General features: G+C 41.9%; 1 protein-coding gene across 1 annotated transcript in view; it reads right to left on the bottom strand.

Annotated features, from left to right (window-relative positions):
• Nucleotides 1-25,439, bottom strand: part of SMC5 (structural maintenance of chromosomes 5) — a 201,628-nt gene that overhangs the window by 158,159 nt on the left and 18,030 nt on the right. The window contains 4 exon segments of the mRNA XM_030193855.1: nt 6,948-7,088; nt 13,952-14,086; nt 23,878-24,040; nt 24,858-24,910. Of these exon segments, the coding sequence (XP_030049715.1) occupies nt 6,948-7,088; nt 13,952-14,086; nt 23,878-24,040; nt 24,858-24,910 (492 nt within the window).

Genomic DNA, 25,439 nt, shown 5'->3' with positions numbered 1-25,439 from the left:
ACAATGCAAGAACAGATTAAAAAGCTTCTGAGCATATACATCCTTCCACAGATTAACTCCAAAACTGATGCAGTTATCCAAGCTCAATACGTAGATTCCTAACGCATGCACAGCACAAACCTTTGCTCACCAATGTGGTAACCAGATAGCATGCAAGTAAGTTGTGTATAAAAATTGTACTAAACAAAGAACAACACACCATACATATGTGCAAAAAGATGTGAACTAGCAGAAGCCATATTTTGCATGAAAACAAAAAATGGTGGTTTAGATCTGCACATGTTCCGGGATGGTAGTCTGGGCAGAAACATTGTTTTCTGCACCATACATTAATATTATTCTGCACAAAAATTCTATTTTGAGTTCAGTACTTTACTGTTTGTTCTAACACACCTTCCCCCAGTTTTTCATACCTAACCTTTTTTTTCTGACCCCTCCCCATGCTCACTAAAGCCAAAGTAAAAGTGTGTGTACGCCAAGACCTTATACACATGCACAGCTTAATGACTTGGGCGCTAGAAAAGAACTGGGCAAAAGAAAATGGTACCTAAAAGACTTATTTAACATATATAAGATGTATGCAACCAACCACAAAATTACTGGCATAGCTGTGGTGCAGTGGGATGCATAAAACTGAACTTTAACCTTTCCTTAAATATATGCATATAAACCAAGAATACTTACCTGTGGCAGCTGTGCTCCATGGACAGCAGGATACAAGCCCTCACAACATGGGTGATGTCACCAATTGAGCCTGGCATGGGAATACTATTCCAGCCTGCTTTTCTAGAACTTTTGACACATGCACGACACTTCCTGCCTGCTGCTGTCACGCAAGACTGCTTCAGTCATTTCTATAGCTTATTATAGAATACAACCCCATGGGGAGGTGGGAGGGTATGTGAAGACTTGCATCCTGCTGCCAACGGAGAACACCTGCTAAAGGTAAGTAACTTGGTTTTCTCCAAGGACAAGCAAAATGCTAAATTCACACAACATGGGACTCCTTAGCCTCAGGCTGCCTTCAACAAGAAACCAACGTAACCAAAGCAGACCACTGGCAATCAGTATAAAAATATGACAATGGACAGAACTAAACTAAAATTCTGGTACACCAAACGCCCCAATCACTTAACCTGTTCGCCTCAAAGCATCTACAAGACACATATAGCCTATCAATCCCAAAACTGTAAACCTCATTGTTCATTACAATTTGCAACCAACCAATGTGCTGGATAACTGTAAGCCACATTGAACCTACCATTAGGTGGGAAAATGTGAGGTACAAATGAAGAAATAAATACAAATAAATAAAGAAAAGGAGAAAAAGGAATACAGTATGTCAGAAGAACTATTTTTTGTTTGCAACAAGTCATTTTTCTCTTGTTTCTTTTACCTATTTTAATTTTCAAAGGCAGCCAGGAGCTGAAAGAAATGAGCCTGAGGGAATGGAGTTGCATTCTAATTCCCAAAGAGATTCTGGAGGACTGTCTGGCCAAACCTGTTATATCATGAGTCTTGTTCTAAGCAATAGTAAGATGTGAATGTATGAATAGGAGGACGCAGGCTGTATGCAGGCTGACTCCAAGTAGTCTACTGATACTGCCATAGCTCTGAAATTATGAGTTGTGACTTGGCCAACAAGAGTCAAATATGCCTAGGCATAAATGAAGGAAATAAGGAGGCATAGTTTCAAAGCACTTAGACTTACAAAGTTTCATAGTAGCCTACGGAACTTTGTAAGTCAAGTGTTTTGAAAATTAGCCCCATAGTCTGTTAGCCAATTAGAGTGTGTGTGTTTACAGAAACAAGAAGCTGGATGGACTTCCTATAGTATTCAGTCATCTCCAGATAGAAGGTTGATATGAGGCCAAAAGGCAGCACACAATAATGAAGTGGTTTCCCTATAATAAATCTGAGAAATGTCCTCTGACTAGGATATATCTCTTTGTGTATATGCACCCTTCGAGTACAGACACCATAGCCAGGCTTCTCTCGGCAGAAATGAATGTCCAGGAAAACCATCCTGAAATTTTCTTTGACAAGGTATTTGCTCAGGGCCCTTAGGTCTAGAATAGGATGAAGTCTTGCCATCTTTTTTGTGATCAGGAAATACTTGGAATAAAATCCTTGTCCTTTTTCCTCTGGCGGAATGGGTTCTATTGCATTGGCTTCTAAAATGAAAAGTGTTCCTTTGTATTTCCTGATGTTGAAAGCTTGACCATGATAACTTGGTGGGTAATTTGGTGATAGTTTGAATAGATGAAGACGGTATCCTAGACAAATGATTTTTAAAACCAATTAGAGTCAGGATATAAGGGACCAGCCTTTCACAAAGAAGTTGAGTCTCCCTTCCTCTGGTAGTCTGTCCTGAATGGGCACAGGAACACTGGCTATGTTTTCATGGATTCAGTCAAAACCCTGTCCTTGATTTTGGCTTTGAAGCCTTGGACTTTTGGGCTAGGGCGACAGCAAGAATCTTGTCTGGGATAAGTGGGAGGAAAGAGGATACCTATGCCTTTCATAGTAGGAGGATCTCCATTGCCCTCTACTCTGAAGTTTCCTGGAACAAGAAGCTGAGTCAGAAGTGAGCATGAAAAGTGTTCTAAAAGTGTCCCGTTGCTGCTTCATTAGTATAGCAACTTCTTGCACCTTCTCTTCCCCCGTATTTTCACCACACTTAAAACTCCACCCACAGATAAAATTGTTATACCCTAATGTTCTCTTGCTATTGTTTTATCATCTTATCAATTCCCTATTGTTACATTCCATTGTTCTATTCCCCATATATTTGACTTTGTCTTCCCATAACTCCTCACAATGTAACCCATAATCGTACTGCAACAAATTGTATTTCCATCATTTACAATGTATTGTAAGCCACACTGAACCCGCAAATAGGTGGGAAAATGTGGGATACAAATGCAACAAATAAAATTACCTCCAAAGAGATTCTGTCCATGGCATGGCATATCAGCAAGCTTTTCCTGCACTTCATATTTTAGATCCGAGGCCCAAAGCCAGGCAAGTTTCTGAGTGCTAATAACCCACTGCAGAAGCTCTCAATGCGATATCGAATACCCCTATTTGGCTACTAGTGAGCAGAGCTCTTCAGCCTTCTCCCTACGGAGAGTGCCAACAAACTCCACTACACTGTGCATAATGTCTTGCAAGTACGTGCCTGAGAAGAGCTACAATAAGCAGCTATCAGAAATGTCAGCACAGAATTCTGAAAAACCTTCCTCCTAAAAAGCCTCCTTCCCCAGGGAACAAAGGAGTGTGTCTTGGAGCTTTTGGCTCTTTTGAGAGTGGTTTCAACCATGCTGTACATTGATTTGACTTTCTCATTAAGATGTACAGAATGGGGGTGTTCCCCCCCCCCCCATTCTTAACTGAACATTCTTCAGGATTCTATGTATTTGGAGGGGGAGGGTTAAGGATTTGAAGGATGTCCAATATTTCTGCCCTAATCTCCTCCTCTGCCTCTAAGTTAAATGGGATAGCATGAGCCATCCCTCTTATAAACTCAATGATTGAGATTTCCGCTGTTGGGAACTTCCTTCTCTCGTGAGGTGGGGAGGGATCTAAGGCAAAAGGCAAAAGTGGAAGAAACAGGTTCAGAACTACAGGCCGGATAAGTATGACTTCTGTGGTAAGCAAATTAATGGAAACACTTTTAATACAGAGCATAGTAAAGTTTTTGGAAAGCAAGAGATTATAGGTCCCAAGGCAACATGGTTTCACTAGAGGCAGGTCTTGTCAGACAAATCTGATTAATTTCTTTGACTGGATGACTAGAGAGTTGAATCGAGAAAGAGCACTAGATGTGGTATATTTAGGTTTTAACAAAGCCTTTGACACGGTTCCACATAGATGACCCATAGATAAACTGAGTGCCCTCAGTACGGGCCCTAAAGTGACTCACTGGATTAGAAACTGGTTGAGTAGAATCCAACAGAGGATAGTGGTAAACGGAGCTCACTGTGAGAAAAAGGATGGTACAAGTGGTATGCCGCAAGGTTCAGTTCTTTTTAATATTTTTGTAAGTGATATAGCTGAAGGATTGTTTGGTAAAGGTTTGCCTCTTTGCGGATAATACCAAAATCTGAAATGGGGTAAAGGAAAAGAGAAAGGGAATGAGACTTTATAAACCGCCTTTCTGTGGTTACAATCAAAGCATTTTGCATATTATATACTTATTTTGTACCTGGGGCAATGTTAAGTGGTTGCCCAGAGTCACAAGAAACTGCAATAAGAACCAAACCCAGTTCACCAGGATCAAAGCCCACTGCACTAACCACTAGGCTACTCCTCCTGGAGTAAACACTTCTGATGGTATGCATATCATGAAAAAGGACCTAGTGAAGCTCAAAGAACAGTCTGGAATTTGGGAGCCAAGATTTAATGCTAAAAAACTGCAGGGTCATGCATTTGGGCTGCAAAAATCCTGAGGGAATGGTACACTTTAGGGGATGAAAAGCTTTTGTGTATGACAGAGGAGCGAGACTTGGGTATAATCATATGTGATAATTTTAAGGTGGCCATACAGGTAGAAAAGGCAAACGTAAAAGCTAGACGGATGCTTGGGTGCAATGGAAGAGGAAAGACCAGCAGGAAAAAAGAAATCATGATGCCCCTGTATAAGATTCTGGTGATACCTCATTCAGAATATTGTGCACAATTCTGGAGATCGCACCTTCAAAATGATATAAACAGGATGGAGTTGGTCCAGAGGATGACAACTAAAAGGGTCAGTGGTCTTCATCATATAGCGTATAGGGACAGACTTACAGAGCTCAATATGTATACTTTGAAAGAAAGATGGGAGAGGGGAGATATGATAGAGACGTTTAAATACCTACATGGCATAAATGCACAAGAGGTGAGTCTCTTTCAACTAAAAGAAAGCTCTAGAATGAGGGTGCAAAGGATAACTTTGAAAGGAAACAGACTCAGAAGTAACCTGAGGAAATACTTCTTTACAGAAAGGGTAGTAATTTGTGGAACGACCTCCTGGTGGAGGTGGTGGAGACGAAAACTGCATCTGTATTCAAGAAAGCTTGGGACAAATATTTAGGATCTCTAAGTGAAAGGGAGAGTAGAAGGTACACATGGGCAGACTGGTTAGGCCATATGGACATTATCTGTCTTAAGTTTTCTATGTTTCTATGCTAAAAAGAGAGGACATAACCTTAGAGTCCCATCTGGTACTTTCTGCACTACCAGCTGTCAAGAAAGACATGAAAAAAATTGCCTTCTGGACACTACAGATGTGGAGGATGTTCTGTTGTGTAAGCATGCAATGCAAACCTTTTGTGGACCCACAATCTGGATGAGTTCCAACTGAGACAATTTACAAACTGCAAGAGTGCCAAAGTAATGTACACAGGCATTTGCCCATATAGACTTGAGTACACAGGCAAAACAATAAGGCAGTTTAATAAGAGACTGATTGCACATAAAAGTGCGATCAAACGCAGAGCAGGAGAAAAACCTCTGGTACAACACTTGCTAAGAAGCATTCTTTTGAGGACTATTAAGTTCCTGGTTTTGGTAAAACCACAATTACATAGGAGAGGTGGTAATTTGGATAATGTTCTGCTAATTGAGCAGCGGTTAATCTTCAGATTTCATACTGTCCATTCACAAAGTCTTAACCAGGAATTTGTATTTTTCCACTGTCTGTATAATGACTGCAGAAGAACATATTAAAACAAGTATTCACATTTGGACAGCCCAAGTCATTAAGCTGTGCATGTGTATAAGGTCTTGGCGTACACACACTTTTACTTTGGCTTTAGTGAGCATGGGGAGGGGTCAGAAAAAAAAGGTTAGGTATGAAAAACTGGGGGAAGGTGTGTTAGAACAAACAGTAAAGTACTGAACTCAAAATAGAATTTTTGTGCAGAATAATATTAATGTATGGTGCAGAAAACAATGTTTCTGCCCAGACTACCATCCCGGAACATGTGCAGATCTAAACCACCATTTTTTGTTTTCATGCAAAATATGGCTTCTGCTAGTTCACATCTTTTTGCACATATGTATGGTGTGTTGTTGAGTTAATTACTCTTGAAATGTGGCCAACACAGTGCTCTTACCCGTATCAAATTCTAATTCATTTTAATACAGTGTACTTTTATCTTTATGTTTAAATCTAACCTACAGCCAAATAAGGGGGGGGGGGACCACAGAACTTCCAGTCAAACAAGTGTAAAAATGTACTTTTATTGACAAAGCACTTAAGGCGTTGACTATATCCCATGGGTCAGGCCTACTGTACCAGCACAACTTCACTATCTACTGGAGGTAGAGAAATATTGAAGGGTTCCAGCAACCTGCACCAGTCCTTATATTGGTGATATCACTGGAACAGTTCAGTTTGTCTCTACCTCCATCTGCTGATAGGGAGATTCAACCCACTTCTTTGAGCTGGTCTATTAGAATGAAGGATAATCTGAACTTTATTGTGGGGTTGAGAGGACTGTTAGAGAAGCTGGAGCCTTAATAGTAGGAGTTCTGAAGTTTTGATTTGCTTTGTGATTTAAGTTACTACAGAAAAGCTTGCATCATCTGCTAAATGTAATAAATTAAATTGACTGGAGTAGAACACAAAAAGAATTAGGAAAGGTGGATCTACAAAAAGACAACATAATATTTTCCCCCAGGGCATTAACAATATTGGGAATCCCTTCCATAGGATTCCCAATAAGCTTTCAATACTACAAAATATTTTCCTTATGATAGCCGAAGAGACAGACCTCTACCTCAAAGGGTATCAATCTGCTTTTAAAGTATTTTGTACTCCTATTTGTGAGCTTCTTATTTTCTTTTTTTTTTTTTCAACTTAGTATGGATTTTTCTTTGAAGAGCACATGTGCCTCAATTTTCTGGCCAAATCATATAAAGAGTACTTCTGATTTACGCTTAGATAAAACCGAACTTACCACCCAAGGTCGTTTTCTTTCCAGCATTTCAATTAGATCTAAATGACGTTTGCGTTCATAGTATCTCTCTGCATCTTGTTTATATCGTTCATTCCTCTGCTTCATTTTCTCCAAGAGCTCCGCTTTCGCTTTGCATGAATTCTGTAATGACACATTTTCAGTCCCATTTTAGGCAGGTCATAGAAGTAGGAATTGAGATGTACAGGTCAACGCATCTCAAATTTTACTTTAGAGCAGAATCTGCTGATGTAGATCCAGTTCTAAAATACAGGAGAAATTAATGTTTATGCGTTTGGTGAACGTAGCATAAACATCCATTAAAAAAAAATTAAATATAATATCGACAGGTTCAAGACAGCACATAACTAGTTATGTTGTACAACGGCACCATAACTGGTTATGTGCCAGCACATATCCAGTTATCTTTACAAAATTAGAAACATAACCAGGTATTGTCCCAATATTATCATACTTAACAGTTTCCCTTGCCAGTCTGGCATTCTTTTTTTTTTTTTTTGGGGGGGGGGGGGGCACAAAAACCACCGGGCATTAAGAGGGCAACACTCGTAATCTCTACAGTGGAGTCCTGCTCAATAGCAGCTGCTCACCAACTCCTTAAACATGCCTGGAAGCAGGTGCAACTACACTGATCTTTTAGGACACACTTTTAGTTTCCTTCTGAAACTGGAAATAAACTACTATAAATTTGCCTCACCCCTGTCCCCCCCCCCCCCCCCTCCCCCTAACACACCCCCTTTGTCATTTGCACATACTTGGGTTTCATATGTGCATATCCTGGCTTTGTAAAACAGAGTCACTGATGCAAGATAAATTAAGTGCCACTTTATGCATGTATCAAATGGGAATAGGGCTCGTAAAATGAAGGCCTTTATACAAGAAAGACGTTGACATTAAACAAAAACAAATTAACTTTAGTCTCTTAAGGTACTATTTAAAATCAACATGGCAACAGTATTAGAAACCAAACAAGATTAACAATTTTTTTTAGGTGGAGCTGGCTTCCCCTTTCAACTATTACATTTTAAACATTTTAGGCACCTGCTTCAATCTCACTATCATTTCTGACAAATGCAATGCAATCCTGAAACACAAACAGCTTTTATTTATACCAAGTAAAAAATTTTTTCCTCTTAATTTCTCCCTCTTGGATCATACAAGGTAAGCAGAAGATCAGAATGAAGAAGAAAGGCAGCAGCATATGCTTTGCAACAAGACAGATGCAAAGAATTGATAAAGAAAACTAAAAGAGAATTTGAAAGAAAAAAAAAAAAAGCTTGCCAGAGGCAAAAATAGCAACATCTTTTCAGGTACATTAGAAGCAGAAAGCCTCTAAGGAGTCAGCTGGACTTCTAGATCATCAAGAAGTGAAAGGAGCACTCAGGGAGAACAAGGCCATAGCAGGATGACTAAATGAATTCTTTGCTTCAGTCTTTATGGAGGAGGATATAAGAGAGCTACCTTTGTCAGAAAAACAAAGATACTTACCTGTGGCAGGTGTTCTCCGAGGACAGAAGGCTGATTATTCTCACATACCCTCCCACCTCCCCAGTTGAATTTAGTTCTATTCTTTTTGCTTTTTCACCTGACTGGAATACCTGTGCTCGCATGTCGGGCGGGAAGGCACCCGCACATGAGTGATGGGACGCAGCTAAGAGCTTCTACAATGTAAGAATAATTGGCTGCTGTCCTCGGAGAACACCTGCTTACATAAAGTCCATAAAGACTGAAGCAAAGAATTCATTGAGGCTTCCTGCTATGGCCTTGTTCTCTCAGTGCTCCTTTCACTTCCTGGTGATCTAGAAGTCCAGCTGACTCCTTAGAGGCTTTCTGCTTCTAACGTACCTCTTGATTTTGGACCATCAATGCTCCCCCTTATCTGCTCTCATATTATTCTAGTGGTGTCATTTTTCAGCTGCTCTAACCCCTCTCTATGCTGGTTTGTTAAATTCTGCTTAGTCCTTAACCTCTGTTGGGATAAATTTTGTATGTCAGTAATAACCAGCTTTTGAAACGATTCTACCACTGGGCCAGTAGGTCCCAGAGGTAGCCAATTGAACGGTAAATGATATTTGTCTACAATATTCATCTCATCGTTTCCCCTTTGTTTAGTGTCCTGACCAAAATACAAGCGCAATTTCAACTTCCTAAAGAATTTGTACAAATATTCTTGAATTTAACATGTCGAACCATTGAGATGGCAGTGTGTGTATTGTACTCCTTGTTTGGAGACAGAACGAATCACCATACCTCATCTACAGAAAGACTTCTATTTACAAGATAGAACACACTGTAATACTAAGAATGTGGTGTATGGTATTGTACACCCGTGGTATATCGGGCAAACAGTAAGACCCATTAAATTGTGTATAGCGCAACATTTAGGCAACTTGAGACTAGGTCAAATTGAAACACCATTAGTTTTGCAATGGCAGCGCTTCAATCATTTACCAACTGATTTGAGGTTTGTGATGTTAATGTGAGTCAACAGACCTAGGGGGGGACAATGTTATCTAAGCTCCTTTTTACTAAGGAACAACAGCATCTACATGTGGCGAACGGTGGAACCTTTGGGGTTAAATAAAGAAATGGATTGGTGGTTGTTAGGTCGTCAATGACGTATTAAAAAAAAAGGAAGAGATTCCAAGACAATCCAGACATTCCACAGGACAGATTCCCATGGGACATTTGAGCGAAGCCACAAGCAAGTCCGAGTAGAATGATATTCTTGTATTTGTAAGGTAAAGATAGTAAATGAAGTTGCTAAAAGTTCAATGTTTTGAGGATTTAATCTGTTATTGAATAAAATTAGGATGTTTATAGTATTTTATTTTTAGTCTTACCTCCTGAAGACGCTTATAAAGCGAAACATGGCACTATGTAGAGCCGAGCTTCAAGTAAATCCAGATGTGCTGGACATTTGGATGGCGAGGATAGCGACTTTGTATTTTTTCAATGGGAAGAGTAAAATCTATTGGGCATTAACAGCCTGGTTATAAAGAGGTTTAAGATTACCGTTGGGTTGTGACACCGAGAAAGGACAAAAAGGCAAGCTATAAGGTTGAAGCATGGGAGGGTGGTAAGTTCCTCAATGATATATCTCTAAAGACTATATGAAGTATGAGATCAAGTTAAACCACAATTAAGCCAATTGTTGTTATTTTAAGTGGGTTTTAAATTTAAAAGATTTACAGTAAAATGTTGGATGTTGCATTAAATTTAGAAGTGGTCTGTAAATTTGTAGATGAAGAGTATATGAACCATTTATATTAGATTGTGAACACAGATGTATTTGTGTTGAAAATGGGTTCCCCAAGGAAAGGTTTGGGAATCACTGGCCTAACCAAAGGGCAATGGCCCTGGTTGTGTAGCTCAGAAAAGGCAGAGATATAAAGACTAAGAGAAAAAGCCCTGATCTTTTGACTGTACTAATATGGATTCTAAAAGTGAAAAAAAACTGGAGCAAACCTGGGAAGAATGATGTTTCAGTGTTGAGCATAGGGGGAAGAGCCTCAAGTTTACAGGAGTCCAGCTGTTACAGCCGAGGCAAACCTGAAGGCCAACCACAGAGGAGAAGACACAGGTGGCAAGGACCAGAATTTGGAGTGGATACCAATTTATGCCCATCAGAGCTTGAGACATCAGTCAACCCAGGTAAGGGTAGCTGGGGAAAGCCGAGTATGGATTGCATATGCTAAGAGGCTGGGGCCAAGAATCTCAAAGTAAACTCTTGGAGCAGAACTGATTGTAATGGATCCAGCATGCCTGGCGAAGGCGGTAGGTCACAAGGTGTAGGTAACAAAAATTTGGCAAATGAGTGAGGGGTAGAAGCCCTTCAACTCTGGTAGATCATGGCAGGGGGGGGGGGGGAGAGAGAGAGGCTGTCTGCAGCACTGTGATTATCTGCTCCAGTACTGTGGACCAAATCAGAAAGGACTGGAGGGAGTTCAAGTTCTGGAGAGCCACATGAAGGAGGTAGAGCAGTAGATTTATTTCTTTAAATACAGGGAGTAGCAAGATGGGACTGAGCAAATCGTTTCCTACTCATACTGTACCTACAGTCTTGCCACCCTAGGCACAAGGTCTAGTGTTCCCATTCATATATCTAGGGCTGCTGATGACAGGACTAAAATTCACTGACCAATTCCAGAAATACTGCCAAGTTTGTATTCACAAGTGCCTTTCTAACATTTTACTGCTTGCTTTTCTTAATTCCACTATATTAGGCTATAAATTGCTCTTAAGTACATTTTGTATATAAACTACCAACTACTGTATTTTCCCCCATGTTACATGAACAGGTGGTTTAAGGTTCATTTCCTTTTTAGGCTTTTTATACAAAGAGGAGTAAAAGTTTGACTATAGAAGATGATATTTCAACAACAACTGGAAAGAGAAACAGAAATCAAATACTAGTCTATTTCTCTCTCTTCCAAGGGCAGGCAGTCACATTTACAAATATTTAGCCCTGGGTTCTCCTGCTTATGCTTTCCTAACTTTAACCCCTAGTTGAATGAGAGAAAATAGCTAATAACAGAGCCAGATACAATGTCAGATGCTCTTCTATTAGTAATCCGATGTCTTTAAATGTATTTGGAAGGCAAGACCATGGCTAATCAAGACAGAACTGAGGAACTGCAGAAGGATCTTGTGATACCAGTTGACCGGGCAGCTAAATAGCAAAAATAATTTAACGCCGACAAGGGCAAAGTGATGCTACTACTACTACTATGCTACTCAAGGAAAACTAATCTTATTCAGGTGTACTCTGTGGATAATACATTGAAACTTTTAGCCCAGTGTGCTGCAGCTGCCAAAAAAAGCAAAAAAGAATATTAGAATTTTTTAAAAAAGAAACAGGGGACAAAACTGAAAATCATTAGGCCTCTGTATAGGTCCATGGTACGACTCCACCTTGAGTAGTGTGTAAAGTTCTAGTCACTCCCATCTTGCAAAGGATATAATGGAACTACAAAAGATTCAAAGATGAATAAGGCAACAGTCCACCACCTTTTAGAGGAAAGGCTACAGCGATGTGAAAATTCCTCCCCCCCCCCCCCCACTGCTTTCCTCAATTACTGAATATGTGTCATACTGAAAAGGCTTCTATTCTTTAAACAAAGTGTAGTAATAGACAAAGAACCTGAACCAACACATAACACAGTTTTTTATTTAAAGAAGTTACCCAAATCACCCACATAATAAAGTGACTACGTCTTATTCAAACAACTTTACAAATTTAACTGATAATTAGACTCAGTAGACTTGATTTCACAGAGAGTTTTGAAAGTACATGTGTATGTGCATCAATAAAGCTGGAAATTTTGTGAATAAATTCCCTATGCTAATTTTCAGTGTGGTAGTGCATACATACGTTTGTTTTGAAATGGTAGTACATGCATATATTTGTTTTTAAATTCAACATAATCCCTCTATGGAAAATAAGTACTATTTATGCACTCCATTATAAATACCTTACTTACAAAGATATAGATAATTCATTCAACATTTTTTAAATTTGAATTGTGCTACAAAAACTCTTAAAACAATCTCACATATCACAGTATTTCTAATTATTCCTTACTATGAGAAAACAACAAGAATCTGGAGACTTGGGAATGACATTAGTAGTTATGTTCTAGTTGTGGGAAGAAGAAAATAAAGAAAGTAACTTGCTTTACAGACATAGATGCACCAACATTTTGAAAACTTTAGACTGATAATACTGTTTTTCGTTTCTATATTGCTACTAGATGCATGCTTTGCTGACTATACTAAACTTCCATCAAAGCATTACCTCTTTCTCATCTAGAATACTGTTTCCCTACCTCTTGCGATTTAACAATAACTTTGTGTCATCAGAAAATTTAATTACCTCACTAGTTATTCCCATCTCCAGATCATTTATAAAAATAAGTTACAAAGCAGCGGTCTGAGCACAGACCCCTGGGGAACCCCACTATCCACCCTTCTCCATTGAGAATACTGACCATTTAACCCTACTCTCTTTTCTATCTTTTAACCAATTTTTAATCTGCAATAGGACCTTACCTCCTATCCCATGACTTTCTAATTACCTCAACAGTCTTTCATGAGGTACTTTGTCAAATGTCTTTTGAAAATCCAGATACACAGTATCAACTAGCTCACCTTTATCCACGTCTATTCGACCCTTCAAAGAAATGTTGTAAATTGGTGAGGCAAGATTTCCATTGACTATATCAATGCTGGCTTTGTCTTACTAATCCATGCTTATGTGTATGCTCTGTAATTTTGTTCCTTATAATAGTCTCTACCATTTTGCCCGGCACCAACATCCAGCTCACCGGTCTATAATTTCCCAGATCACTCTGGAACCCTTTAAAAAAATTGGCATTACATTGGCCACCCTCCAATCTTCCAGTACCATACTTGATTTAAGATCAGTTACATATTACTAAACATTCTGCAAGTTCAGTTTTTCAATTCTATCAGTACTTGGGCATGTATACCATCCGGTCCAGGTGATTTACTACTCTTCAGTTCCCCATTACATCTTCCAGGTTTACAGAGATTTGTTTCAGTTTCTCTGGCTCATCAACAATGAATACCATTTCTGGCACTGGTATCTCTCCTCTACTGCTTATGCATATTCAATTTGGGAATCCTGAAAAACTGACTATATAGGTATGCCTCCAGAACGGGGGCCTCATTCTAGATGTAAGGTACATTTGAACGCTCATATGTTCTTAATGATTAACTAGATTACAACCTGCTGATGTAATGAAATGTTGAAGAAAGGGTTGGCTATCTGATCACAAATCTCTTTCACTATTGTTGCTTTCTATTCCTCTTCATCCAAATCTTTCAGTTGTCTGTCATCTCCCATATTATTAGGCTTCTCTAATAAACATATCTTTTTGATAAGCAAAAGTTTCTCAAAAGAAGGCATTTGAAAGCAATTATAACTATGATACTTCTTAAAAATGCAGAGAAACTCATTTTACCTCAAGATCTTTTTCTTTGTCTCTGTAGTTTTTTAAATCACAGTGGAATTTATACATCTCTGGAGGCCCAATGGATTTTTCTGTTGCCTCAAGAAGTTCAATTTTGCTAAGTTTAGCAAATTCTCCAACTTTCTCCTATGAAAAATAAAATGGCATCTGTATGATCGCACATTTTTCATCATAGTAAACAGATGAGCATCATTATAATACTACATCCCATCTACTCAAGATCTTTGACTTGAGACAAATAATTTAAAAAATTTAACAGTACTTTTATGCATTTGTATTTCCCTTATTAAATCATTTAGTCCAACCATTGCAAAGACAATCATTCATTTGCTACATAAAAAGGCAGTTTCTAGAACTCTGCATCTGTGAGCTTTTTGTCCAGCTAGTAGGCCATAGTGTACTGACTTGGACTAATTCCTCTACCCTCCACAGTAGAGCTTCCCAAACTGAGGATTGTAACCCCAAATGGGTTCACGAAACCCACATTTGGGGTCACAACTTTGGAGATTGCTCCATAGGACATCATTGTCCTGTACCGCCAGAAGAGGGTGGGGTCTCGCACACTTTCTGTGGCTGCACAAATTGGAATCTAGTCCACAGAAAGATAAGTGAGCTCTGCTTTAGAGGCTGTGAACTCTATCTCCACAGCAGAACTTTTCTAAAAACAGCAACTATGAGATAAAGGGTTCCTGAACTTGTCCAAAATCATTCAGAATGGTGGTAATGGGTCACAAGTACCTATCAAGGGAAAACTAAGAAACCACACACTGAACCTAATCCTGAAATAATAGGATGCCTAATCCCCAAGCACTCACAGGAACTAAGAAGATAACAGTTCACCCTGACAGATGATATCACTCATGATAATGGATCGGCAGGCATGCCAGGAACAGATGATGATGAACAAGGAATCAGGCAGTGGCAGACGGACTCCCCCAGCCGGGTAAGAGTCTATACAGGCAAGTGATGGCACAGATTAACGAGCCTTCGTTCTGGTGGCAGGTTTGGAGCTAGCTAATGACAGTTATCTAGGTTCTAGCACATATCAGCTAGTTGGCAATTGAGCTGTTAACACTTTCAAGGTAAGGGTTTTTTTTATACCCTCTTCCCAAGTTTTGGTGCCAGGTAACCTAAGACATGAAGACCTGATATCCTTGCAATAATGTCAAATGCTGACAACAAATACAGCAACAAAAGATGCTGTTGTCCAAGTTGTTTTGCCTTTGTCAGACTGTATGACTCAACACTGTCCTCAAGGCCTTCCACAGCATCAAGCCTCTGCATTAGGGTTGACAATGGCCAAGTCTGTAAAAGTCAGGTTCATAATGTAGGCTTGTAGTGCTTTATGCAGGGTTTTGGTCCTATAGGAGAGTGTTTTTGATGATCCCGTGAGTGATCATTTGGCATCTAGCGATCACCAGATGGTATGGTTCAATATTAAGACACATGAGGAGAGAGCTTATTCAAGATTGAAGGTTCTAGATTTCAAAAGAACTACCTTTGCCAGGATGGGGGAATATCTCTATTAAGAGTCAGTTGGATGGGAACAGTTGAAGGAAGTGCAACAGCAGTGGGCAAAACGGAAAGGCGATCTTTTAAAGGCAACAAACGGAGGTCACGTGATGCACTGAGAGAGCAAGACGTGCGCTTCTTGCTCTCCGAGGCCCACCGCCGGAAACAACCAGAAATCTCCTAAGAATATAACATCTAACCAAAACCTGAAACCGGCACCCCACCTAAAACAGCCATGGACAAATATGTGGAAACAGCGACCAAAATTCTGCCGGCGCGGAGCGTGAAAAAAGAGAAAGAAAAAAACGCGCATGGCGGAGCCAAGTGAATCAAAGGCCGCATCGCAGAGCGGGCAGAGCTTCTCACCAGAACAGCTTGCACAACTTACAGCGGTAATGACCCAGGCGCTAGAGCCGAAGTTAGAAACACTATTGACCCGGGCGCTGGAGCCGCGCTTTGAAAAACTATCTACACAACTCGCTGGATTTGAAAATGCACTAGCAGAGACTAAGCAAAGGGCGGGAGACCTCGAACAGAGAGTTTCCGACCTGGAAGACGCACAAACGCCATTACTTTCACAGATGGAAGATCTGCAGAAAACGGTGGACAACTTAACAGATAAAGTTGATGAACTAGAAAACAGAGCCCGACGCAGTAATTTACGGTTAATCGGCATACCAGAGACAGTTGGAGATTCGGTACTGGCCACGATGGTGGAGAAATGGCTGAACACGGAGTTCGCTTTGTCAGACCACGCTGGAGCACTTTGCTTGGAACGTGTTCATCGTCTAGGCCGCATACAAGATGGCCGGCAAAACCCGAGGCCAGTAATAATAAAGATACATAATTATATCCACAAGGTGGAAATCTTGCGAGGCTACAGACTTAAAAGAGATGAAACAAAATATGATGGTAAATTGATTCGCATCTTCCAGGACTTTTCAGCATCATTACAAGAGCGCAGAAGGAAATTCACACCGCTGTGCCGCCGCCTCCATGAGATGGGGACTCAATTTATGCTAGTATATCCAGCGGTGCTGAGAATCCGCCAAAATGGCAAATGGCAGAATTATGAAAATATAACAGCAGCGCAAGAATATATCACTAAACTGGAACAGAGCAGCCAAGAGCACGTGGAAAAACATCACACTGAGTGAAGACGGCCAAATAAGGGAGATGTCAAGGTATGAAACATTATAAAAGTGAAAATGGGGGAGTTTAAAGCACATTGAAACTGGGCGGTGGGCCTCGAGCATGGCAGTGACTCTCTTACAACTTAAGACATGCTCGGGGACCGGGGATTAGGAAAAAGATTGCAAAGGGTACAAGGGAAGGGAGAAGGATTGTTGGGGATGGGAAGGGGCAGGGTGGGATATTACCAACGTTGGATAGAAACAAGGAGTTCAGCACACGTTAAGAATAAGGATTTAGAGATCACATGCAAACGGAGGCTGTGGTGGGGAGAAAGACTCTCGAGGGGCATTCGGGGTGTGGCTGGGAACCCCGGATGCACTTATACACAGGAATACCTGAGCAGACAACCAAAACGAATTAACTCTGAGTAACAAATTACGTGTGGTTTCCTGGAATGTGTGTGGCATCACATCCCCCATAAAGCGAAAAAAAATACTGGCTGCTCTGAAACGCCATAAGGTGGGAGTTGCTTGCCTACAGGAAACCAGACTATCAGAAGAGGAAAGTGAAAAATTAAAACGAGACTGGGTAGGGGAGGTATTTTATTCACCAGCCACGGGAAGGAAAGGAGGAACAGCAATTCTAATACATAAAGCTTTAATGTGTAAGGCCAAACTTGCGTTTAAAGACACTATGGGCAGATACGTGGGTATTCAAATCAATTTACAAGGAACGGAGTCCCTCCTGGTATCGGTATATGGCCCTCATTCAGCTGCAGCTAGCTTTTATTCCCAACTGCTAACACACTGCCAACAATATACGCACTTACACATAGCGGTAGCGGGTGATATGAACCAAGTGTTAGATCCGAGGTTAGATAGGTCCACTCAGACACACATAAGTCTGGTAGAAACACCAACACTTTTGGACCTGTTCCTGCAAAAACTAGGACTGCTTGACCCATGGAGATTGCTGCATGGAGAGGAAAAAGACTACACACACACCTCGAGAGCGCACCGTTCACAATCCAGGCTAGATTATATTTTCGCTTCCCCGGGTCTGTTTCAAAGAATAATAGAAGCCACGATAGGACCAGAGGAAATCTCGGACCACTCGATGGTGTGGTTGGACCTGGAACCTGCGGCCTATTTCAGCCAGCCCCCGAGTTGGAGGTTCCCGTCCTACCTACATCATTCAAAAGAATTCCAGGAACACTTGCAGAAAAGCTGGGAGGAGTATTGTACACACAACCAGGAACACATAGAGGACCCACTCTTGTATTGGTCTGCAGCGAAGGCAGTACTCAGAGGGGGGATGATAGCCTTCGTCAGTAAGCGCAATCGGAGAATCACACAGGGTATTGTGGATTTAGAGAGGAAGCTTCGAACAGCAAAACTGCAATACAGTAGGAGACCCACACAAACACATTATGAAACTCTATTGGCCACCAAAACAGCGCTCAACAGCTTAATACATGAACGAACAACCCGCTCCCTACTCTATAGGAAACATCGATTATATAAATTCGGAGACCGAACGGGAGGGATGCTAGCCCGCCTAATAAAAGGGACGCGTAAGAGTAATTATATAGCGGCGATATACAAAAACACGAAAGAAATAACTACCAATCCAGAAGAGATAGCGAGGGTATTTTATAGACATTTCGCTACCCTATATAAGGGATCACCAGAACCGTCAGATATGAGTACAACGATCCAAACATATTTGAATAGAGTACAAATGGGGAAGCTCTCAGAAGACCAAGTGGCGTCCTTGCATAAACCAATAGAGGCTAGAGAACTACATAAAACAATATCTGCACTGAAACTACACTCGGCACCAGGCCCAGACGGCCTATCGGGGGAGTTCTATAAGATGATGAAGGCCCAGGTCACAAGACCTTTATTAGAGTACTTCAATACAGTGATAGAAATGGGGCATTTCCCACACCACGCAAATACGGCACTAATTAGTTTGATATACAAGAAGGGCAGGGACCCACTACAGCCTGGTTCCTATAGGCCCATCTCACTAATAAATGTGGAAGCCAAGCTGCTGGCCAAAATGCTGGCTGACAGGTTGGCGCCACTGTTGCCTCAGATAATACAGGAGGAGCAGGCTGGTTTCATTAGGGGACGCCACTCGGTAATAAATGTGCGGAAGCTGCTGTTGGCCACGATTACGGCCTCAGAAGAGACAACCACAGGGTTGATGGTAAGTCTGGACGCAGAGCGCGCATTTGATCGCGTACTGTGGCCCTTTCTGTTCGAAACCCTGAAATGGATAGGGCTGGAGGGGTGGTTCTTACAGGCCATATCGACCCTATACACTGGATCGCGAGCCATGGTACTGGTGAAGAGGGTTAAAACAGAGGAATTTGGAATACAAAAAGGGACACGTCAGGGATGCCCAATGTCACCATCACTATTTCTGTTAACTTTAGAACCGCTGCTTAACGAGATACGTACAAACAAATCCATACAGGGGATTCAGTTACAGGGAAGAGAGCTAAAAGTGTTGGCTTACGCAGATGATCTCATGCTGCTGTTGAGCCATCCTCGGACTTCCTTGGATGAGCTCCTCGGCTCCATCTCAAACTACGGAGCACTATCGGGCTTCTGCCTGAACCTTACCAAATCGCTGGCTCTGCCGTTGGGCCCGCTGCGCAGGCAGGACTGGGGGGATATGTTCCCTCTGCAGTGGGCGGAGGGACAGGTTCAATATCTAGGGGTGGCCATTCCATCAGATGTGAAAATGCTATACGACACAAACGTGGCCCCGCTGCTGGCGCAGACAAAACGAGTGCTACAGCTATGGGGGGAATACCCGTTATCCCTGACGGGGCGTATTAGTTTATTTAACATGATGATAGCCCCCAAATGGCTCTACCTCTTCCAGATGCTGCCACTGCATCTGAGACAAAGAGAAGAACGGACATTAAACAAAATGACACAAGGGTTTTTATGGCGGGGGAAGAGACCGAGACTCCCACTCCATATTATTCAAAAACCTAAGGCGCATGGAGGGATGGGCTTATTAAATGTAAGATATCTAACTGAAGCGTGCTCCATGAGGCACATCAGAGATTGGTTGACTGGGCAGAGGGATTTTTCAAATACACAATTGGAGAGGTCTTTCTTCCCCACCACACACCTGGGTTGGATATTGCATGCAACCGGCAAGGGGTTAGTGACTAGAATGGGGAGTAATCCATTAGTAATGTCAGCAAGAGCGACATGGAGATGGCTCTGCAGGAGACATCACTTTGACTGGAGGGCGACACCATTCATGCCCCTACACAATAACCCGGATTTTCCAGAGGGATCCTCCTCAGTGAGCTTTAAAAGATGGAGAGATAAAGGAATACAATACCTATACCAGCTTTTGACGGAAGAAGGAACAATACGGCCCTTTGGAGAACTAAAACAAGACTATCAATTAACTCAAATAGACCAGTTTGCATATCTACAAATTCAACACTATACGAGAGCATTGGGCTGGACAAACCTTAGCAAAGATGTACAGGACGTTTTGAACACGGCCCTGACTCTGGGAGCGCAAAACAGTGTACCCCTCCGATATCACCATAAGTTCCTACAAGATACCACGGAGGACATAGACTATGTTAGTAGAGCACAAGCCTGGGCCAAAGACCTGGGGCCTGAAATAACAGCAGAGATATTCCAAGAGTACCTGAGACAGACCCAGAGTCAAGTAATCTACACGAGATACTGGGAACTTCAGTACAAATTTGCAATGCGCCTATATGTTTCCCCAGTAAGAGCGCTGAAAGCGGGGTTTGGTGAGTCAGGAGCATGCCCACGATGTGGACAGAAGTCGGCGACACTCGGCCACATGTTTTGGCAATGTCCTCGCGTGGCAGACTTTTGGTACAGAGTGCTGTCCGAAATCAAGATTTACTGGGGCCGTACCATAAAGAGCCATCCACTGATACTATTCGGGATCTATCAAAGCGTAAAGCCCACACTATCAGGCTTTGCAGCCTTCGTAAGACGATCAGTGATTATTGGCAAAAAGACTATTTTGTTGAGCTGGCGGGAACCTGCAACCCCGTCAATAGGTGTCTGGAGGACACAAATGATTGAACTACTGAAACTGGAAAGATGTGGAGTAATAGACTTCTCGTCTGAGGAGGGCAAGACATTGGCAAAAATATGGGCACACTTCTGGGATACACTACAGCCTGCAGCGAGAAGCAGAATCCTAAATTAGTAAATTTGTCCAGAATTTGCAATGTGTAGATGGACTCCCAATAACACATGAACTCATGAAGGGTATCAGTTTGGTGTTTGAGGGGTTGGGAGGAAGGGAGGGTTGGGTGGGAAAGGGGTAAGGAGTTTATAGAGGCTGTTAGAGGAGATATAATATTGTTAATGATTAGCACCTATGCAAATGAATCCTCTGGTAATTGTTCATTCCTATGTGTATTGTTATCTATTGGAAACTTAATAAAAATGAGTTAAACATAAAGGCAACAAACATTCATGTTAAAAAAGTATGTAAAAGTAAGAGGAAAAGATGGCCGCTTTGTTTCTCAAATGTAGTAGCTGAAAACCTAAGAAAAAAAAAAAAGGTTAGCCTTCATAAGTTACAACACAACACAGAAAGAGGAAGATGGGCAAAGATACCTAGAAAAGCTAAGAGAAGCTGGAAAAGCTGTCAGGAAAGCAAAAATAAAAATGGAAGAAAAGATAGCAAGTACTGTAAAACTGGGGGACAAGACATTTTTTAGTTATATAAGTAATAGGAGGAAGTGCCAAAATGGCATAGTGAGGCTCAAGGGTGTAGGGGAGGAATATATAGAAGCTGATAAGTATAAAGCTGAAATAATTACGTCTGTTCTGTGTTCACGGATGAAAAACCGGAGGGTGGGCTGCAGAAAACAAATGCTAAGGGAAATGGATGTTCGGTAGACCAGGACCAATTCACAGAAGACTGTGGTCGTGAGGAGCTAGCTAAACTAAAAATAGACAAAGTGAAGGGACCTGATGAGATGCATCCAGGAGTGATCAAAGAAAACAGAGAAGTTTTGGCAGCTCAGTTGTCTGACCTCTTCAATGCTTCCTTGAGTCTGCAGTGGTCCCGGAGGACTGGAGAAGGGAAAATGTAGAAACCTGGCCACGGTGGATACGTTGAGAGGAAGACTCCCGCACCGGCGGCGATGAAGCTCCCTCCATCGAAGTCGTTGGGGAGTCAGCCTGGGAGGCCGCCGATGCAGGCACTGCAAGCGGTACCGGGACCGGAGACCTCACCGCGGGCGAGGAGCCAGCCGTCGCCTCTCTCAACGGCGCCGGTGGCGCAAGCACCCCCGGTACCGGAGCGGAAGGGCGCAACAGCTCTTCCAGGATCCCTGGAAGGATGGCTCGGAGGCTCTCGTTCAGAGCGGCTGTCGAGGAAGGCAAGGGGTCCGGTACCGGCAACGAGCTCAGAATCTGTCAGGGCCGCGGAGGCGGTACCGGGCTGTCCACCGTAGAGCGCATCGACACCTCTTGTATGGAGGGCGAGCGATCCTCCCGGCATCGACGCTTAGCAGGTGCCAAATCCCTCGGCGACCCAGAGCTCTCGGTAACGTGATGGGAAGGTGACCGGTGCTGATGCTTCTTGGCCTTCGCACGAAGCAGGTCACCGGTACCTGCCGGTACCGAAGAGAAGGACGTTGAATCCAAACGCCTCCTCAGGGCCGGGTCCGAAACAGGTCGACCCCGGGGGGCCAGTACCGCAGGAGCCCTCGAGGCAGGCGGAGACCTACTCGAGGGCTCAGTGCTACCAGCAGGGGAATGGACAGCCCTCACATGCGCTTCTGATGACAATGCACCCTCCAACGACATCGATACCGCCGATTACCTCGGTACCACAGGCGTCGAAGTACCGGACGAGGCTCCGAACAAGAGGTTCCACTGAGCTAACATCGCCGCCTGAGTCCTCTTCATCAACGAAAGACAGAGAGTGCAGGCCTGGGGACAATGAACGGCCCCCAGACACTGAAGGCACGAAACGTGCCTATCAGTGAGCGAGATCGTCCGGCTGCACTGGGTGCACTTTTTGAAGCCGCTGGCAGGCTTCGAGGACATGGGCAGAAAAATCACACCGGCGAAATCAAAATTCGCGATGGTGACAAAAAGAGGCACCAAAACAAGGGAAAAACCCGTACGGGCGGCCAAAAAAGGTCGCTTCTGACAACGAACGGAAACTTACGGGAAAAACACTGGGAATAGCGGGAAAAATACCCCACCCTTTTTTTTAAACAAGACGAAGAACACGACAGAAGACTTTCCGGACACTTCCGAATGGAAGAACGCTGTGAAAAAGGCGCGAGGGGTCTTTTGAGGCGCAGAATGTCCATAAACAGCCGTCCTGAGCCGCGGAAAAGACTGGCGAACATGCTCACGTTCGGGCGGGAAGACAGTCGCGCATGCGCACTAGGCATGCCCACGCGAGGGCTAGCAAACGTTGTTGCTAGTAAAGATCTCCGATCGGAGGGGCTGCCGTGGACATCACCCACTTGTGAGAACAAGCAGCCTGCTTGTCCTCGGAGAATGGGGAAATTAGCATGTGGCCATACAAACAAACAAAAAACCCACAAAAGTAACCATTTTACTGCTGTGGTAAAAATAGCCACATTGCGCAGAAAACTCATGTGCTGACAGCAGCACCAGCCACTTTTTAGCATAGCTTAGCAAAAGGACCCCTTTGTCACCCTTTGTCACCCTGAGTCCTTTTACTAAAAACTAGCATGAGCAATCAGACATTAGCGTGAGCCAAATGCCACGTGGCCTTTAGGTATAAAATAGAATGCACAGGATTTAAGCTGTGTTAATTCCTTTAGCACGCGCTAAGCTTTAGTAGAAGGGCCCCTCAGTTAGTTGCCTTTTTTCTCTCTCTTTAATGTTAGGCCTTATTCAGTAGGGAAAAAAAAAAACTTATTGAATGACCTATTGATTAAAATATGATTGGGCTGTTCAGAGAATCCATTCAAGCCTATAACCATGTACATAATACAGTTAGTTCCAGATTCTTGACATATCGCTATAGCAAGTGTTTAACAACTTAACAAAATTAAGTGCATCTTTCAGATTTTCTATTCGATTTTAACATTTTCCCTAGTTAACAGGATACTCTGAAGGTTGCAATATCTTTCAACGGACCAAGAAAACCATGGCTTTATAAACTGATGTTACTGTACAAGAGCTTTCAAAGCCTCATAGGTTAGCTGTATTCACATATCTGTGCAAAAAAGTTAACTTTCTCACCTGAGGAAGAAACTGGCAGAGATTTCCCACTTGGATATTTAAAGCTGCAATCTGTTCCTCTACCAATTTCTGACTAGCAGCCTTTTTGTTGATGAACCACAATGACTGGTTATTGGTTACATGTATTTCACGAGTAATGACAATATTTCCAGAGGATTTATACCTGATTGAAAGCAAAAATTTAAACATTCCTATAAAATTATATCCTTTCATTAAAAATAGAGATCATTCAACCAATATTTGTAAACTGTACTTATGAATTTAAAGGTAAAATCTTTACCCCCCCCCCCTTCCAAAAAAAGCACACTTGAAAGATTATATTCAAACTCATCCTTATCTCCACCTGCTGGTAGATGGCCTGGCCATAACCCATTTGTCTATGGATTCATCTGCTGAAGATAAGGAATGGCATTTAAATATATATATATTTGGAAATAAGGTTATTTTCATAACACTAATTCTGTGCTGTCTTGATTAACATAGAAAACCAAACTAAAATACACCACCAACAATAGTCTGCCATTTCCTGTAATAAATATGAAAATCAATTCCAAGTAAACAGTAGCATATGAAACTTAAAAACCCAACAGTCAGGGAAGATGAGGCAAGAGGAAAGGAGATCAAAACTTCTGAAAAACAGTCTTGTTTGGGGATCTCAGGGACTATATATGAGAAACATAGAGGCATATTTTCAAAGCACTTTGGGAGGCTAAGTTCCATAGGTTTCTATGGAACTTTGGGAGGCTAAGTGCTTTGAGAAAATATGCCTCATTGTGTTCACACCAGAGTTTGAATCAGATGTATCCATCGTTCAACAGAGTTTACCCAAAGGTGTTGAATTTCTAGTACTACAGGAGGATGGAGAACAGATGGAGGTAATTCACAAAAATGCATAATCCCCTGTAAAAATGACCTAATTCCACAGCTAACAACTGAATGAAACGCAAATATGGTAACAGAACATATATGTAGAAACTTACAACTCTAATTCAACTGAGCCTTTTGTGCACCCATGCTTCACATAGAGAGCAACCTGCAAAACAAAAATAAGAGACTTTTTATTATAAATGACTCTGATTAAATACAACAGTTGAAAACAGCTAACCCTCAGGAGTTAATTTGTGAAGCAGGGTTTCCAAACAAAGTGTTCAGGACCTTCCACTAGGTCTTGTTTTCATAGCAGTCACAATTAATACTAATGGCCAGTACAAATCAGACTATTTTGTTATTTTGATTATCCTCAAAATTAAAATATTCCACAACCCTGAGGATGAAGTCTGGGAAACACTGCAAACAATATTAGTTTGATTTTGCTTAACTTGTTGAGAAATCACATTTCATGTATTAAATGCAATATAATCAACCAATAAAAGAAGTGTTCAGAGACACATTTCATAGTTAAATATCCTCACAATCAAGTTGCATCAATCCATTTATCAATAAGCACAGTTGCTGCAGGCACACAAGCAGATAATGTCATTACACAGCTCTCCCAGCGCTCAGAAAGCAAAAGCTGTAAGCACAGTACACTCCTCAGTCCTTTCAGCTAGTTCTATAGCTGA

This window comes from Microcaecilia unicolor, chromosome 2 (assembly GCF_901765095.1).
Source record: "Microcaecilia unicolor chromosome 2, aMicUni1.1, whole genome shotgun sequence".
Lineage (NCBI taxonomy): Eukaryota > Metazoa > Chordata > Amphibia > Gymnophiona > Siphonopidae > Microcaecilia > Microcaecilia unicolor.
Note: the sequence above shows the minus strand (reverse complement) of the source record. Positions and strands in the feature narration are given on the sequence as shown.